General features: G+C 36.1%; 1 protein-coding gene across 5 annotated transcripts in view; it reads left to right on the forward strand.

Moving 5' to 3' along the window:
- LOC102025938 (chromosome unknown open reading frame, human C4orf22) overlaps positions 1–17,178 on the forward strand; it is a 576,439-nt gene that overhangs the window by 211,568 nt on the left and 347,693 nt on the right. For all 5 annotated transcript variants that reach the window (XR_001234746.1, XM_013516245.1, XM_005388219.2 and 2 more), the window contains exon 3: positions 16,104–16,194. Coding sequence is in view for 4 of the 5 variants with exons in the window: in XM_013516245.1 (XP_013371699.1) it covers positions 16,104–16,194 (91 nt within the window). In the remaining variant the exon portion in view is untranslated. The remainder of the gene's footprint in view (positions 1–16,103; positions 16,195–17,178) is intronic.

Raw genomic sequence — 17,178 nt, forward strand, 5'->3', positions numbered from 1 at the left:
CCCAGGCTGGTCTCGAACTTGCAATGATCCTCCTGCCTCAGCATCCCAAGTGCTGGGGTTATAGTCATGCACCACCATGCTCGGCTAATCCCCCATATTTTTAATCTTAACCTTTCCCCTAATTTAACTTCTGGTGTGATGCAGGGAGTAGCTAAGTAAATAACTTAGAATATTTTCTACATCTTTAAAGGCACCACTGAACATACTCATACACACAAATTTTGGAATATAAAGTAAGAAGGACAAAAATTGCCTCCTCATATATCCTGAGCTATGCTGTTGCCACACAAGGAGAGCCACTGAGTTACATTCCCATTTTCTGGAAGTGGTGGGTTTTATAAACTTGCAGAAACCTGATAAAGAAACTTTAAACACTATATTGTTAGTGCTGGATAAGTGACATGGACTGTGCTGCTGGTAGCTCTGTTCACTGTTTGAAACATTTGTGCCAATATTTGGTCAGGTGTGGACTTTCACAGTGAGCCAAATCTGGATGACCATGGAAACTGTTCAACTGAAGTATATGAGCAACAATAATATTTTTAAAATACCATTTACTCTGTGGAGTTTCAAATATCATATAGTAAGTATAGTTTTTAAAATTAGTTGTTCTTTTTATTAAACAATAAAATATGCAGTATTAAGGTCCTTACAAAGCCATTTCCTGTACATTAGATTATGTAAGTCACAATCAAAATTTTATAGTAGATTTTTTAGCTGACAGCATGCCAACGATGTCAAAATGAATAACAGCCCAAGCTTTAAAAAATGACTTCCTAATCCAATTATTTCTTGTAAAGGATAGCACATTTCAAAAAGTTCCTTAATAGAGAAATAAAATGCATGATAGAAAGATAGGGTCTACACAAATAAAATACATTTATTCTAATAACATATACATTGTTATTCCTAGTTCCTATACATTCTAAGTCCAGATAGCAATTAATTCTAATATAAATAATATCTTCTAGAATAGCACCATAGTACTATAAAAATAACTAGCTTCTTTTTTTTCTTGGACTAGATTTTAGTTTTATACATGGAAATTTATGTGTATAATTCCTCCAGTATTAAAGCTAAGATTTCTTCACATGAATGACACTTGAATTTTTGGATATAAGTAGTATGCCTACTAGTGTTTTTAAAGGAGTCAAATGATTAATTTATGATAAAAATATTCTGTGCCTTTCAAGGAAATATTTGGATGCACATAATGGAAAAACAGCATCTGACTCATTTCATTTATTGGAAATGACATAACAAATATATATTGCCTATTACACCAATTAATATGTAGTATTAAATATCACTGGTTTGAATGGATGATATGGTGGTGATATGTAAGTCAGGTTACCATATATAATCGTGAGTATAATTGGGCAAATGTAAATAAATCATACTTTTATTGAAGTAAAGAGTGCCCTCAAATGGAAATGAAAAAGAAAAATATCCTTTCCCGAGTCCTAGCCTGTGAAATGTTTTCATAGCACAGATGTAATTGTGTCACTCACCCTGAGTCAGCCAGGTAAAATTCTCAACTGCAATAGCATTGGCCACAACGCTTTTTATTGGAAATGAGTGGTTTATTTTACTATCTAAGCTTTTAAAGTCTCCTAAAATGTCCCCAAAGTATTTGTCTGGTTCAGAACATTACAAAGGAAACTGTAGAGAGGAAAGGGATTATGGAAAAGGGGGAATATTTTCCTAACATAAAAGCTGGCTTTACAAAGCCCTAAATATATTTTCAGCTCCTATATCCTATCCTTATTCTTCAAGTATATGTGAATGAATACCCAGTTATGAATGATGGACATATTTATGAAACGGAAGAATATTTTAAAGAATGTGATTTCCATATTTTATTAATTAACATGTGAAGAGAATTTATCCATGAAAAAGTTTTAAAACGTTTTTCACAGAAAAAAGTAATTATTTATTTTCTAAATAAAGAGTAGTTCTAGTTAGGTACTTTTCTGCAATGCACACCACAGTGCTAAATATATATTTTATTTTGCTCATTGACCCAAGGTTCAGGGATGAAGAAAACACTTGTTCCGGAACTGTTGTCTGCTCAGGGTGGTGTCGCCTGAGAGGGCTGGACTGGATGTCATGACCAAGTCAGTTTCTTCACTTGTATGTTGGAGCCTCACTACTCTCACTGTCTCTCTCGCTTCCTACCTCCTTCCTTCTTTTCTCTCCCTCCCCCCTCTCCTCCCTCCATCTCAGTTCATTCTTCACGGCTTTCCTACAACGCTTGGGCTGTTCATAATGAAGGCCTCGTTATAGTTACTTTTCTCACATAAGAGTTGGCTTCTTAGAGAATACATTCTGAGAAGGAACTGGCCAGGTGTATCCCCCCAGCCCCATATTCTGTTGTTGAAAATAATCAGATTCAAGGAGACAGAAAGGAAAACAACCCTCTTGGCTGGAGGGATAGCATAACTATAATGCATATAAGAGCAAAGGTATAATCTGAAGCAATATTTCTCATAGCAAAGAGACATGAAACAAACGCAAATAATCCTCATTAGCTAAACAGTGGCACATTCCTACAATGAAATACTAAGCAATTAAAAAAAGAGTAACAAGTAGCTTGACAAACATCTGAGATTAACATGTCATGGGGAAACGTTTGCATTGGCTCATGATTTCTGTCCATATTCACTGTCCTCCTTGCTTTGGGCCTGTGGTGAGGAAGAGCATCATGGTGGGGAGCATGTGTGGACGTGAAGCTGTTCCCCTCATGGCAGCCAGGAACAAAGATCAAGAATGGGCTGGGTTCCAATATCCCCTTAAAGAACTTGGCTCAGTGACTCCAGTTCCTTCCACTGGGTCTCAGTTCACAAAGGTTCCCCCACCTCTAGTAGTGCCACAGCCTGGCCATGTGTGTCTGTCATTGTGGAGAAGTAAGAGCTGAACAGTAATATTCAATTTCTCTAAATCTTCCCTCAACTGTAGGCTGATATTAGAACTTAATAAATATTTTCTGTAACTAAAAAGCAAAATTTAAATTATCTTTAAAATTGAAATACAGTGTACAAGTGAACCTAATCGTGTATCTAGGTGCTATCATAGCTGCTATACTTTGCATTTTAAATGTGTTCCAAGGCCTATGCACTGAATGCTTGGTCCACGGCCTGTGGCTCTAGTGGGAAATAGAGGAGCCTTCAGGAGGAGTGACATCAGGGACCCAGGCTTTCTCTTGTCTCTCACTTTGCTTCCCGGTTATGAGTTGAAGTGGCTTCTTTGTTATACTATTCTTCTCATGATGTACTGTGACACCATAAGCCAAAATCAATAGGGTCAACCTACCACAGACTGAGTGCTCTGAAAGCACCAGACAAAATAAACCTTTCTGCTTTTTAAATTGACTATCTGGGTATCCCACTACAGTAATGGAAAGATGACTACTACAATAGCTACAAAGAAAAATTTTCTATTGAGAGGAATTTAAAATGCAGTAATGTATATGTAAATACACATCTCTAGAGGGATATACTCTAAGGATAAAAGATCTGCTGAAGTCTTAAACTGTTTTCAATAAAAATATGCTTGATGATATATTGATGGTTTCATTTTGAGCCTGTTTTGCAATAAAGCATTGATATGTTACATTGGTATTTGTGAACAAAAGGACTTTTGACATAGATGAAGAGATTGTGGCCCTCTGAGGATACATCTCAAAAGGGAATGTAATTGATTGAGGGTACCCTCAAGTATCTTCGAAACCCATGAAGTATTTTCACCAAAGCCACACCTCCCAAGACCTGCTTTTTCCCAGGGGTTGCGTTGGTGGGGGTAATAGGGTGCCTCTGCTCTGTATTGGCAGCCTTTGGCTTTAGGATTTCTTTTTTTTTTTTTTTTTTGGTTTTTCTCCGGTACCGGGAACCGAACTCACGACCTTGCGCTTGCCAGGCAGGCGCTTTGCCGCTGAGCTAAATCCCCAGCCCGGCTTTAGGATTTCTATATGACTTTGCTAAATCTTCCACAGTGGACTAGGGTGCTTCCATCTTTCTCACCCTTTCTCCTTCCTCCCCTTCTTTCTCCTTCCCTTCACTCTCCTCTCTTCTCCCCATCTCCCTTTTCTTCTCTCTGTGTTCTCTCTGTCTCTATCTGTCTGTCTGTCTGTCTCTCTCTCATGTTTCTCCATCCTTTCTATCTCTTACTTGGGATCAGAATGGAATCTCAGGAGTATAATTTTTATTAAACAAGTAACACCCTGTATGTATGGAGGGCATCGTGCAACAAGCCTTTCTGACAATCTTTGTCAAGTGGGACTCTCCAAAGTCCAACACAGAAAGTCCTTTCCTTTCATACATCCTGTCCCCGTGCACACTCTCTTCTCCAATCGCTGCAGTGTCCACTCATCCTGATGCATGATCATTCCTGCCACCTCCTGCAGTTGTTGAGAATGCAGTGTGAACTCCCACTTGGCCTGATTTCTCCAGTGAGCTGTTGTTCTTTGCAATTCCATTTATCAAATATCCATCACAATATTAGAGAAATACACACAGAGACTTGACATGTGAGGTTCTTGAGCATTACAACCTTGATAGTTTTCTAATGCCTCGTTTGCTTGAAGTACTACACACGACTTACCTCAGTGTGCTGTGAAGTAATAGGATGGATTTCCACGTACAGATATAGAGTGCAGTTGGGCATACCAAACAAGAGGTTGCTTGACCTTAATTTGTATGTTTTTATTGTCTAAATAAAACCAGAAGATCAAAAGTGAATTCTAAATCAGAATAAAAGATGTAGCTCACTCCCAAAGGAGAATAAAAGTAAACATATTTTTACATAGTATTTGGAATAAAATAAAAAATATTTAGATCAAAGAATATCTATTTTCTTTTGCAGCAACTTTTCCCCCTCTAAAGTGTGAGAACATCACAACATACCATGTATGAGAATTAACTAGAGAAGCTTTTTCAACGTACAGAAAGGAGCCCCTCAGGCACTCTTTCTCACGCAGAAGCCAATCCATTCTGTGCCTTCAAAGGCAAACAAAATGGTCCACCAAAAGTAATAGAATTTGACTAATCTAAGACACCTCAGATATTAGGACTCCTGTTTGGGCTTTTCTCAATATAGAAATAAAAAGAAACAGCTGTCTGTTGGGCATTTTAGCACTGCTCTCCTTACCTTTGTGTGTTTCTGACAGTTGAGGTTTTCACCAGGGTTATTGATAGCTGCACTGTACATTTGATCATCTAAAAACTCTCTCATGCAGAAAAAGGTGAGGAAAGCAGCATTATTTTTCTTCTCAAGAGAAATTTCACCGTTTTCATTCTTACCAATAAATGAATCTAATTTCTCAAGTAACTTTCTTTTCTGAAAGTTATTAGAATATAAATTGATGGCTTCCTGGAAATTCCATGGAAATCACAGTATGTAGTGAAAAAAATTTCTAAATCATACCAAATGCAATCTTGGCTCACCTGTTCCTAAAAAGTATTGTTTCAATTAAATTAAAAGCAAATATAAAGCCACCAAAAATAGTTTACAAGAAGACAGGAGACTAAAAAGTACATAGAGGATTTACTTCCACTATGTCTCTGACGTTAAATGTGGATGGTCCTGTTGAACTGATGTTCAAAGGAAGATCTAAATTTGTTTAGGGACAAGCTTTTCTTCTTGTACAGAATTTTGAATTAAAATACTATTTCAGTCCATATATGTACATTAGCATATATATTTTATATATATATATATTTCCTGTATATATTTAGGCAAATGTTATTTAAATTCTTGAAAAAAGGATTATATTTATTTTTAATTATGAAATATAAACAACATATTTAATAGTCCTTTAGAAGTTCACAGTATTTTAATACAATGTAAACTACAATTGATTGAAATCTAATATACATCATTATTAATCAGTGCAAGTCAATTTTAAGATGTAATGTGTTTGTTTCAAATACAAATTCATTGCAAGCTAATTTGAAAACAACTTGAAAATTTTGAGGAGAAAGATGTTGGTGTGAAAAATTTTAAAGATCTAATAAAATGTTGTTCCTAAGAATAAAGCATGCATATGTATTATTTTGGCCAATTATTATTACATGAACGTACCAGACCCTATTAGAAGTATTTACACACTTTCAGTTAGTCTGCAGATGTCATTTAGTACCCATGTTCTGGGATGCTCTGTGGATTTTAGTCTGTGTACAATAAACAGCAGAAAATTAAATAAACTTTCCACATTAACAATATCCACAAAAGTGACATTGCAGTTTTGTTTCAGTAATAGTTTAAAAGATAAGGCAACATACTGATGGCCTTAGAGTGAAGAAAGATTTTTTAAAATAAAAATGTCAATAATAAAAGAATAAAATTTTGTATATTATAGTACACTCAAATTAAGACCTACACACTGGATAGTATGCATTCAGTGTTTAAAGTAGCAAAAATACAGTACCCAGAATGCATAAAGAACTCCTCCAAATCAGTAAGATTATCAGCAGTTCAACAGAAAGCTGAAAAGTGACTAGAATGGGCATTTCACATGAGAGGAAATTTAGGTGGACAATTATCATGTAAAAATAACCAGGGAAATGCAAAATTAAAATGATTATGAGGTAGTAGTACACATATACTTGGTTGCTTGACACTTAAAAATTTGTGAAATAACAGATGTTGGCAATGATGGGGAGAAAATGGAACTTTTTGTCTGGTAGTGGTATAAATTGCTTCTAAGAATTTAGAAACAATGGGCATTATTTATACGTTTGAAATTACAAATAATCCTATAACAGTTATTCTATGGCTAGCTATAGATCTTAGAGAAATTTTACTGAAGACAAATGTACAAGAAATTCTAACAACATGTTTGTAATAGATCCAAATGAGACAAAAGCCCTGAGATCTTAAAAACAATTGCTTGAATAAATATATATTCATACAAAATATTCAGTGATGGGCTGGGGCTGTAGTTCAGCGGCACAGTGCCTGCTTGGCAAGCACAAGGTCATGAGTTTGATTCCTGGTGCCAAATAAATAAATAAATAAAAATGATGTAGAGATACATGCATCAACATATTTTGAGTATAAAAATAAATAGCATATTACAAATATATAATTTATGATTCCATTTATAGATAAAACTGGACAAGTAAAACTGTCTTTTCAGAGGTGCATACTTACATGATAAAAGCAAGTGACGGTTATGAAGGCTGGAGACCGAGATAAAGAAACACGGAGAGGCTTGCAGATCACAAAGTGAGAAAGTAGTTGTGCTGGTGACAAGGACTAGAAGAAGGAGCTGTGAGTAGGGTGAGAAGAAGGAAGGGTGAACGTGGACTCCTACTCATTTTTCTGTTTCTTGACCTGGGTAATGACTTACGAGAACGGAATTTGTAATAATTTAGTGGACTCTATATTTAGTAAATAAATTTAATAATTTACTAGGCTGTATGCTTTCATGTATGCTTTCTCTACAGAGGTTAAATAATCTGATCATATATATATATTAACATAAATTCATATTCAAGATAAGGAACAGGGGGGCTGGGGATTTAGCTCAGCGGCACAGCACCTGCCTGGCAAGCACAAGGTCGTGAGTTCAGTTCCTGGTACCGGAAGAAAAACAAAAAAACAAAAACAAAAAAACAAGATAAGGAACAGGAGGTTTATCTCTATTCTGTTCAAGAGAAATCTTCATGGTCCATTTTATTCAGTTCACTGTTACAGTTGAAATATAAAGTGTCCTGCCAAAGATTGATGTATTGAATCCTTGACTTACCAGTGCAGTAGTGTTTGGGGTTGGGGCCTACATAAGTGATGATGTCATGAGGATGCTGTCTTTTTCAGTGGATCGGTTGATTTATGTGTTCACAGCTCAATGTGCCACTGGGAGCTGGGCTCACTTGGAGGAACTATGTCACTGGGTGGGTTATGCCTTTGAAAGGTGTATCCTGCTCCTCTTCCTCCCTCTGATGAGCAGTCTCAAGTGATCCTTCTCCCACAGTCTCCAGTTTGCCTAAGGCTCAGTCCAGGGCAGCCATCCAACCATGGACTAAAACCTCTGTAACCCAGAGCCAAAAATAAATCTTTCCTCCTTTAGGTTTTTTTTTTTTTTTTTTTTCTTTTTCAGAAATTTGTCACAGCAGTGAAAGGCTAACATAGTCACTTTGTGCTTATCTGCTTTGAAATTGTTTGCACCTTGCTAAAGAGAGCTGGGGAGAAAAGAATGGATAACTTCGATAACTCAATATCGTATATGTCAGAAGTTGAAAACATGCTAATTAATCCCATATGATTAAGGAAAACTCATAGTTCCAAGTTGTATAAAGTGGTGATGAGACAATCTAGACAGAATATGTCAAGAAAGTGAATAAAACTTAGAAAATTAGTTCTAAAACAAGAAAAAGCATGTTATGGACTGAGGTATGTTTCCTCAAAATTTGGAAGTTGAAAATTGTAGCTCTCAATTACGATACTGAACATGAGCCCTTTAACCATTAGGTTTAGGTACCTCATTTGCCTGGGACTCTGATGATGGGTTTAGTGCCTGTTGGAGACTGGGATGTGCCGGGTTAAGCTGCTGAACAGACGGACCTCTGGCTGTGTTGGAAAAGAGCATATGCACAGCGCTCTGAAGTCAAAATAACACCAGAGCTGAGGCAGCCAAGGACACAGGCTGCTGACCCTCCCTATTCCACAGCAATAAAGCTGCCAGCCTTAGAGATCAAACAGTTATCTGAATTGGCAAAATTTTCTGCTTTGAGAAGTCTTTGAACTGACTTCTCAAAGTACCGGTCAGTTTCCACATTTGCCTCAGTATCCCTTTCCTTTTGTTTGAAAACGTATTAAATACAGGCTGCCCAGAGACATTCTTTGTCTCAATCCCCAGAAAGTCTCTACTCCCATAGAGTTTTGACCTTCCTAGAAGCTCCCCAAATCATACACTTGTCTCTTTTATTTAAACTTCTTGCCATCCACTCATTTAGGAGAGTGGGGATAGGCCATGACCCCAGTAAGTACTCTTATAAAAGGAGACAGTAGGGAGTGTAATAGTGCTCCTTCTGGCACCTGTGGACATAATAAAAGAGGGAAAGTCTGAAAGCCAGCAAGACGACCCTCATCAGAACCCAATTATGTTGTACCCAAGGCTCAAAATTCTATCTTTGAGACTTATCATAAAATAAGCTTTGTTGTTTGCACCAGTCATGTGTACAGTATTTTTTAAGGCAGAGCAAAGTGACTAACAACAGAGCAAATACACCGTAATACACTGAGGGACAGAATGTGGTGATCTCCCACTGCTAGAGACAGTTTTAAATTTTTAAAACGTTTTATTAGTACATGTTCGCAATCCATGCAGATTACAATCATCTTGGAGAGTGTTTACATACATACACCACAGCTTCTTTTCCTTTTTTAATCCCTTTCTCCTCCCCTTCCCTTTCCTTCCCTCCTTCCCTCTTCCTCCAATTCCCATACCCCATGTTTCATTCTTGTTGATATTATTGGCATTAGTTCATGTTATGACATACATTTACCCAAACATTATAATGCTCAGAGTCACTTTTACTATTCTTGGTCTCTTCTGGTACTATGTGAATTTTAGGGTGGTTTTCTCTAGATCTATAAAGTATACTATTTGTGTTTTGATTGAGACCGCACTGAATCTGTGTAAGTGTTTCGGGGCTTTTGACAGTATTAGTTCTACCTATCCAGGAGCATGGGGCATCTTTCCACTTTCTGATGTTCTATTCAGTCTCCTTTTTCATACACGTACTTTTCTTTGTAGAGGCAGTTAGGAGATATTCAATGAAACATTTCATTTGAAGAAATGTAGGATGTTTTTCTCCTAATTTATGTAGAGAACAAAGCAAAAAGGGCTTACCTTCATTGTTTCTATTGAATTCTCTTATATGAACATATATTTATTAATCCTTTCTCTATTAAGACCTCAGAAGTTTTTTTTCTTATTTGGGTCTAATATGAGCACACTTGTAGAATTTCTTGCACATGTACTTTTATCATATTTTCCTGGAGAAAATGTGTATAAAGATTATCTCTTTGTGGTAGAGTAGTAGATGCCCTACATTAAAATACAGTAGAAGCACAAGTCCCATATTTAATTCTTAAATGAACTGTCAAAAATCTACAATTATGGTAAACTAAATCATATTTTTAAATCAATCAAATTTGCAAATAGAAATACATACTGTAACCTGTAAAGAAGCTTCTCCAAGGGAAATAAAGAAATTTCTCAAAACTGTTTTTTCATACATGTTTGCTGTTTTAAAGAGAATAATATTATGCATCTTTTACAATACACTTTTAGTCATGTACTGGTCTTTAAATTTTTCTGAACTGAATGTACAAAACATTTTAAGGAACTAAAGCACAGAGATTGAATCACATATTTAAACAAGTACTGAGGAGCTGAATATAAATTTTACAAGTATGAAATGCAGTTTATGTCAGAGTTCACTGGCTTTTAAAAAAATTCCGAACTACCCCTCAACAGGCTAACTGATCAGAACTCTAGTCTAGGCTGGAAAGATGAGTGTACATTTTACCTTTCCGTAAGAGCCTCAAGAAGAAGGCGTCATGCTGCACTCACTTCACTTGCATCCACTGCTACTGATTTAAATTTCTTTTCCCCAGTGAATCCTTAGTGCTTTCACGACAGAAGAATACTATGACAGTTTGGCTTTGATATATTCTGGGATTCCAGAAGTAGTAGTAGGATAACGTTATTCTAATGTAGTAGAATAACCACTTGAAATCAGTGCAATCTAGATTAACAGCTGAATATTATAACCAAATTGTTCAACCTCATCGACTCTCACTTCAACTCTAAATGGAAATTAAAACACCCCTCTTTAGGACTTGGTTTGAGAATGATTGGAAGTGTTTCCAAAATGTGGTTTTATTAAAATAAGATTTAATCTCTGACTTGTCATAGTGTCAGAAGTTGCTTATTGGAACACACATTAATGATCAGTCAGCACTGCTCATTTGAACAATCCCAATAATACATTTAAAATCTTAAGACAACTAAGAAATCAGAAATATTTAGTGAAACAATTCACTGTTAATGAACTCTTAAGCAAGAAAAAATCTGAAAATGAGTTCCTATTTTAAGTTTTACAGAATTTTCTTTTGTAATTTATTCTTCCTCTTTATTAGCTAACCTAATAATATAAATATGTAATGCAATACATAAACAACATACCTAAATAATAAAACCAGTAGTTTAATTGTTGAGGATTAAGACTGTTTAGTCACGTGTGTAGGATTATATAAATACCTTCAGCTAATGATTAAACAGAGTTGTTAAAAATTAACTGATCCATGTAACTTTTACCCCATTTTGAAAGTGTAGTGGAGTGTAAACAAGAAAGATGAAGTATTTACCTTTATAAAACTTATAACCCTAAGATTTTGTAACAGATCTACTTCACTTCTTGAGGAAATAACTCCTTTTGTAATATTTATTTAAGCAAGGTTTCTCAGGTCACTGACTGTTAAATAAATCTAGTTAAATAACAATAATGCATGTTAAAGATTTAAGAAATCCTTACCACACATTTTCTATTAACTTTCTTTTCTAGTATTTCCTCTTCCTGAGAAGTTTCAAGTTCCCAGCTGCAGCATGGTGTAAGAAAGGTTATTTATGTAATCTTTTTTCTCTGCGAAAGTAGTTGTGCAATCATAAATGCTTATCCTCCATGTTCTAATTTATACAGTAAAAGCTCTTCTATCTTCCTAACAGAGTTTTAGGAAATGAAGTTCATTTTGGCATGGAAGATTTTCAAAACAGTACAGAAGCAGCAGCATGATCTCATGTATTGTCTGTATAATAGACACATTCCTTAGACTGATTATATGTTAATGGTCTGGTGATTTTTAATACCATATGATAAACTTAAATCATAAGCTTTGGAGCATGTAGGGGACTTAAAGATTATTCAGACTACCATGCAATCCACAGTCAGAAAATGTAGTGATTCCAACTAGTCAGTTAAAGGGTGAGTACAAATTAAAAACTAGTGCCTCATCTTATATTTCTATTTAGTTTCATTATTTCATGGTTCTGTTTAAAAGGTTGCACCTCTACTCAAAATATTAATTTTATTTTTATTTTAATCAGTAAGAGAATAACAATAGTTACTACACTGTGTATCTTTATCTTCAAAGTAATTACTCAGAGTGTAAGACATAAATTAAAAAGAGGCATACATAGAAGAAAGAAACAGATAATAACACAAATTTTTCTTTTTAACAGGAAAACCTTAGACTATTACAGATAAAGTTAGAGTTCAGTCTGGTCACTAAGCCCATCACAGACCAGAACCTTCTTCAGGAGGATGTGCCAGGTTCATAGGGTGAATTAGCTATTGGGATTAGACTTGGCTAAATATAATAGAAAAACCCAAGTCAGTGTGGCTGAAACAATATAAATTCTTTTCAGTCTCATGTGGAAGAAGACAAGATAGTGTCAAGCCAAGCTGTGCTGGTGCCCCAAGATATCAGGGTATCTTTTTTTTCTTTCTTGTTTTTCTATACTACTGACCTTTGGCTTTTAGTTTGAGTCTAAGATGACATTTTGAACTGTGGTCATATTGCATTATAGCTATAGGAAGACATGTGTACCTGCCTCCTTTTAGATGCAGCTCCTAGAATTTGCACATCATTTTCATTTGGATCCCATCGTGTAAAAATTAGTCACATGGACATACCTAGCTTCAGCAAGATTAAGAAAAGGGCTCTTTATTCCAGGCAACTATGTCCCCAGTTGAAAACAGAGGCTTCCATTTTAATGGAAGAAGGGAGAACAATCTCCGCCATAGCAAGGTGCAGCAAGAATTTGCTTCCTTTCCCTGAATGGCTCAAAAACCTGCTGAAAACCCAGGCCCATAAGAAAGAAGCCAGGCCTGGAAGAATATTTAGAGTCTCTTGTCTTCCTTATCAGTGGTACCTAGAAATCTATTTTTCTAGCATTTTATCTCAGATATATCTGGGGATAATTTTGATGATTGCATGCACATTCCCAGAAATAACAGCAACAACAGCAGTAGCTACAAAACAGTAAATTGTAAAATATGACATAAAGTGAGCATGAACAACTCATCAAATTATGATATATATAAGGTATGATGAAAACAAACTGCGAATGTTTAAATTATTAAAAATTTTGTTACATTAAAGGCATATTGTCATTAATTCTCTTCAAAATATTCCAATCTTGTGCAAATACATGTATCCTATTTTTCTTGCCACATTCTGAAGCAGTTCTGAAAATCATCTTTCACGAGTATCTTTGTGTTGTCCTGTGTGTCTCAATGTCCCAAATCAATTTAAAACATTTATCTTTCATAGCTAACTTTGGGGAAGAGCTAGAAGTCATGGAATGCCAGATCCACCGAATAAGGTAGATAAAAACACTGAAATAGTTTTAGAATCAGTCACCGTATTTTTTTTATCACACTTCATAAAGACACCCATGAAAAAGAATTTCCAGAACAGCTTCAGAAAGTAGCAAGAATGATGGAATAATTGTGTTTGAAGTAATGGGAAGTATTTTATGAGGACATCAAAAGCAATTTATCTTTTACAGTAACACTTTTTTAAAAATTGTACAGATACAAATTCCCTAAAATGAATGTGATCATTATGCACATCTAAATTGTACCAATAAAATTAATTATAAAAATAAAGAAAAAAATTGCTAGGTATATTTGTATATGCTTATAAATACAGCTTTTGGGAGGCTGAGGCAGGAGGATCACTGTGAGTTTGAGGCCATCTTGGACTACATAGTGAGTTCAAGGCCAGCCTGAACTACACAGAGAGACTCTGTCTCAAAAAGCCCTGCTGTGGAATTGGGTTGATGATCAAATTGGACCTTAACATGATTTTTGAGTAATCAACTGACAAAATGAATTCTATAATTTGTGGATTTGGTGGTAGAACAGTATTTAGGATACATTATAATCTGGAGGAGTCATTTTTGAAAAATATAGATAAATTCTTAAATAGCTGGCTTTCTTCATTGGTACTAAGTAACAGTCATTTCTCATGTGTATCTCATTAGTTGGTATTGGTACTGCAAGTCCAGGACAATAAAGCTCTAGAGGCCAATGCAGACAAGTCAGGATCAGTTTACAGGGCTGTTTTACTAGGTAAACAAAATAATCAATAGCTTACCTATCCTAATTGTCTGTATTGATTTAATGAAACCTGGCAGCAATTGCTCATGGGCTCTTCACCAAACACAGTTGCCAGTTTGCTGTTACCTCCTCAGCACTTCTGAATCCAGTCTTTCATCCCTGTCCTTTCCACAATGGCTCTAAATCAGGTCAGATAAGATTGTGGTTTCACAAATCACTTTTGACCTCTCTGCATTATGTAGTTCTGTGTTTCTGAAATCTCTGTGATGGGTTTTGTGGTAAATTGACAACTGGTGGTCAACTTATAACTCCCAGCTGAACTGAGTAAGCATGGTGTTGGGTGTGGGAGACCCACCTGGGGATTGTTGCCAGCAGCATAAGAGGCGGAACTGGAGAAGTAGAAAGGCTTTTGGGAACTAAAGAGGCTGTTGCGAACTGAGAGAGGCTGTTGGGAGCAGAGAAAGGCTTTTGGAGCTGGTGGAAGCTGGAAGGAGCAGTTGGTTGTTTTGGAGGAGCTCATCATGCTGCTTTCTTAATGAACTTGCTGTTTTCGTCCTCTGAGAAGCTTGGGACCTCACTGGCACTGAGAATAACTTTGATTCACTTTGGGGGAGCTCTGCTCCTCACTTTGAGCATCTCTTCCTGGCTCTGAAGGGGAAGACGGTTCACTACCAGTCCCCTGGGGAAGCTTGCTGCATTGGCTTCCCTGATGGGAACTTGGCCATCTTGATCTTCAGAGGAGCTCAGGACCTCATTGTTGCTGGGGATTTCTGTGGTACCTTTTGGGGGAGCTCTGGTTCTTCTGAGCATCGCTTCCTGGCTCCAGTGCAGATCCTTCAGCCTGCTAGCACAGATCCTTTATCCTGCTGGCACAGACTTTCTAGATTCCACCACTGACCTTTGGACCTTCCCAGCTCAGATCTGAGAAACAGGTCTGCATGAGACATTGCCATAGGCTCTGGGCTTCCAGTTGAATTAGTAGGAGGCATTGTTATGAGCTCTAGGTATCCAGCTGGACTCATGTAGGATATTTCCATGGGATCCAGACCCTCAGCTGAATTCCTTGGTCTTAGTGTGTGGACAGATTTCCTGCACTCTTTTGTATAGCATTCTTTGGATGACTATTATAAGTAATCTTATAAAATATATGTCCTGTATTATACTGTTTCACCTTGCATAATAAGCCCCAAACCAACACAGGTTTCCTTGAAACTTTCAGGTCTGCCTTGAATTCTTAATGCTTCCTTTTGTCTAGCAAAGATATCTCAACCTAGTTTCCTTTCTCATCTTTATTACCTCTCTTCATAGAACTAAAATTAATGCTGTATTCCACTAATTGCATTGCTTTAGGAATACAGTATTTTCATTTCCTTAAATTAATAAATAACTTACATTTAAGTTACAGACAATTTTTGTTTGTTTTTTGCTTTGCACAATACAGGGGGGCCAAACCCAGAACCTTTTATATACTGGCCCAGGGCTCTGTTGCTGAACTATATCACAACTTTTTTTGCTTTATTTTTGTCTTGAGATAGATCAGAGTAAGTTTCCAAGTCTTCCCTAGAACTTGTGATCCTACTGCCTAGGTTTCCTGAGTAGCTGGGACTATAGGTATCATAACCACACATATTTGGCAATTTAATGTTTTTTTGGTGGGAAGGAAGGGGTAAATATTTTTTGAATCTTCATGATATGACGGAAGCAATAAAAGAGACATTTAAATGAAATTAATTAAATCTGGCATGAGTACTGGTATGTGTGTATATGTTACTTATAGACTTGACTCATTATTTGCAAATAAAGCCTGTATAACTGCATGAAATTAAATAAAAGAATCTAGTAGATCACATGATTTCACATTGTTTCTATGTTATAAGGAACTTGGTACTTGGCATAAAGAAGCATTATTTTTGGCCCCAGTGTTTTAAGAATATTTGTTACGTGACATAACTGAAGGCTTTCTTTCTACAGGACACTAACCAGTGCTGGTAAAGACCTGCAGGATAGTTTTCTGAAGGCTCTGGCTGTGAGGGAAGAAGACAATCGCAACGGGAAAGTGAGCGTGAGTACACTTCTCAGCACGTATAGAAGTTGTGCACTAAAGGCACAGTTAACATTGATAAAATGACCTTTCCTATCTCCCCTAAAAAGTGATTTGTGAGGGATAAAATATGACTGTTACTTATGTATCATAGAAATGTGTTTTGTTTCTTTTTATTCCCTTTTATTGCTGAAGAAATTTCCAAGTTGGGAAAAAAATAAGATTCTAAATATCTGTCAACAAGAAAATGACTATAATTGGTTGTCATTTTCAACTGTGGGCTAGTCTTGTGTTGAAAGTCCTGCTTTCTTCATCACAATCCCCTGTTACATGCCCCCACACAGCAATGCTCACTAACCTCCAAGTTTTGCCTCCTGTCCACCTCTCTTACGGGAGTCCTAGAAGATGCTTGCACAGGCTGTCTTGCAGGCGTACCTTGCAACTTCTGGCAAAGCCACATACTAGAAAGATACAATTCTGAATCATGCAAGAACATGCTTTTGCTGTTAAAAGTATATGCCAAATCAAATATGTAAAGATTGCCAATATATTTGGAACATTTACTTTCATCCTTTCTTATTATAATATTAATGATAATATTCTATGTATGTATTACAATGTTCCAAATAAAATTTAGTAAAATGCCAAATACTCACACTGAAATGGTAGTGACCGATTCACACAAAAAAAATCAGAATAAAGTAATAAAAATTTAGAGCTGTAGAAAAACATATGAACAAGGAAAACATTTACCAATGTTGTCTCAATAAAGGAGGAATATTATTTATTACCAAGTTCACTGAAAATTTCATGTGCATTCAAAATGTTAATCTGCTGGAATTAAAAATAGGTAAAAATTATAAAAATATAGGTGTAGGCAAAACCTTGCTGAACAAAAACGCTGGATACACTAGAAATAATACAAAGAATCAACAAATTGGATCATATCCATTAAAAACCTTCTGCACAGCAAAGGTAACCACTAACAGAGTGAAGAGACAACCT

Source organism: Chinchilla lanigera, unplaced genomic scaffold, assembly GCF_000276665.1.
Source record: "Chinchilla lanigera isolate Chin_1 unplaced genomic scaffold, ChiLan1.0 scaffold00032, whole genome shotgun sequence".
Lineage (NCBI taxonomy): Eukaryota > Metazoa > Chordata > Mammalia > Rodentia > Chinchillidae > Chinchilla > Chinchilla lanigera.